At 39.6% G+C, this 2,500-nt stretch overlaps 1 protein-coding gene across 6 annotated transcripts in view; it reads left to right on the forward strand.

The window, feature by feature from the left end:
* LOC145402355 (uncharacterized) overlaps positions 1 to 2,500 on the forward strand; it is a 39,032-nt gene that overhangs the window by 9,890 nt on the left and 26,642 nt on the right. For all 6 annotated transcript variants that reach the window (XM_080274504.1, XM_080274502.1, XM_080274507.1 and 3 more), the window contains exon 5: positions 1,093 to 1,191. In XM_080274504.1, the coding sequence (XP_080130630.1) occupies positions 1,093 to 1,191 (99 nt within the window). The remainder of the gene's footprint in view (positions 1 to 1,092; positions 1,192 to 2,500) is intronic.

Here is a 2,500-nt window from a genome sequence, read left to right on the forward strand (position 1 = left end):
TAATAATAATAATAATAATAATAATAATAATAATAATACAAAGATTACAGAATTAAATCATGCTAAGTAAACTCGACTGATTTCTTTGTAAAATCTTTCCTTGTAACTAATTCATTACATTTGAATAATTTTTTTCTCTGCTTTTCACCGTGTTTACCTCCTCATTTCACTGTACTTCACCGTATTTCACTTTTCACGGCCCTTACCTCCTTATTTCACCTCCTTTCACACCCCTCGTCACCGCATTTCATTGTATTTCACTGTATTTCACTCCATTTTACCGTATTTCGCTGCATTTCACTGTATTTCACATTTCACTGTATTTCGCCGTATTTCACTACATAACAGTATTTCACCGTATTTCACTGTATTTCACCATATTTCACTACATTTCACTGTATTTCACCAAACTTCACTACATTTCACAGTATTTCGCCGTATTTCACGCTTTACTCCTTTAACTTCTTATTTCTCCCCATTTCATTCCTCATTTCACCGTATTTCACATTTCACTGTCACTACATTTCACTGTTTTTCGACGTATTTCATTACATTTCACAGTATTTCACTACCTTTCACTTTGTCACAATATTTCACCGTATGTCACATTTCACTGTACTTCACCGTATTTCACTGTACTTCACCGTATTTCACCGTATTGCACTGTATTTCATCGTATTTCACATTTCACTGTACTTCACCGTATTTCACCGTATTGCACTATATTTCATCGTATTTCACATTTCACTGTACTTCACCGTATTTCACTATTTCACCGTACTGCACTGTATTTCATCGTATTTCACGTTTCACTGTACTTCACCGTATTTCACTGTACTTCACCGTATTTCACCGTATTGCACTGTATTTCATCGTATTTCACGTTTCACTGTACTTCACCGTATTTCACTATTTCACCGTATTGCACTGTATTTCATCGTATTTCACATTTCACTGTACTTCACCGTATTTCACTGTACTTCACCGCATTTCACTGTATTTCACCGTACTGCACTGTATTTCATCGTATTTCACATTTCACTGTACTTCACCGTATTTCACTGTACTTCACTGCATTTCATCGTATTTCAGGCCGCACGGCACTGCACGACGCTGCCTGGTTTGGCCGTGAGGACGTGCTGGGCGTGCTTTTGGCCGGGCAGGCGGACGTGCATGCTAGGGATGACACTGGTGAGAGAGAGAGAGAGAGAGAGAGAGAGAGAGAGAGCTCAGAAAGGTTAAATTTAGTGATATGGAAAGTGTGTGTGTGTGTGTGTGTGTGTGTGTGTGAGAGAGAGAGAGAGAGAGAGAGAGAGAGAGAGAGAGGAAGGTTAGATTTAGTGATAAGGAAATGTGTGTGTGTGTGTGTGTGTGTGTGTGTGTGTGTGTGTGTGTGAGAGAGAGAGAGAGAGAGAGAGAGAGAGAGAGAGAGAGAGAGAGAGTCAGCACAGAAAGGTTAGACATGAGAGAGAGAGAGAGAGAGAGAGAGAGAGAGAGAGAGAGAGAGAGAGAGAGAGAGAGAGAGAGAGAGAGAGAGAGAGAGAGTCAGCACAGAAAGATTAGACACGAAAATATGAGAGAGAGAGAGAGAGAGAGAGAGAGAATGAAGAATTACGTGCTTGTGTGTGTGTGTGTGTGTGTGTGTGTGTGTGGTATTATATGCATAGGTGTGGCTCAAACTGTAGTACTGTGGTGTGGTATTAAACTGGTATTATTAGTAGTTCCAAGCGTTCAAGTGTGGTATGAAGTGAGCTGGTATTAAAAGTGTGGTGGTTTGGAGAGGCAGGGTGTGGTGTGGTATTCCAAGTGGTGTAACAATAATATAAACCCTGGTATGGAACTGTTGTGGTATTTCAAGTCGCTTAACTAAGATGTATAAGCTGGTATAGACCTGGTATGATATGGAACTAGTATATCAAGTGGTGTAGCCATTATATAAAGTGGTATAGAAATGGTATGATATTCCAACTGGTGTACCTATAGTGTGTAAATTAGTATAGGACTGGAATGGAACGGACCTGGTATGATAGTCTTTGTGGTGTGACTGTATAATATAAAATGGTATAGAGCTGGTATGATATATGAAGTGGTGTAACGATTGTGTTTAGGGTGGTATAGGGTATTCCAAGGGGTTAAACTGTAGTATACTGGCTGGTATGGAACTGGTATGATATTATTTATAGGATATTTGCTGGTATAGGTGTGGTATGCTATTCCAAGTGGTGCGACTACAGTAAAGGGTGTCCACAAAAGAATTATACCACTCTGAAGTACTGCAACATTTTATCAGAACTTTTAAACTGGATTATATTAGCACAACATAATATTAGAGGGTTTTATTGTGCATCTTCACAGGCATTTAATCTGTGTCTCTTTTGTGGCGCAGACTAAATCACACCGGTACTCAATTTCCTCAACATTTCAGCGGTTACAGAGGCCACGGCTGTTGTGATTCGCTTTTTTAACTGAACCATGTCTCGCACCTTTGTAGCACATACTC

Source organism: Coenobita brevimanus, chromosome 57 (assembly GCF_032717465.1).
Source record: "Coenobita brevimanus isolate Jiangsu-jjx chromosome 57, ASM3271746v2, whole genome shotgun sequence".
NCBI lineage: Eukaryota > Metazoa > Arthropoda > Malacostraca > Decapoda > Coenobitidae > Coenobita > Coenobita brevimanus.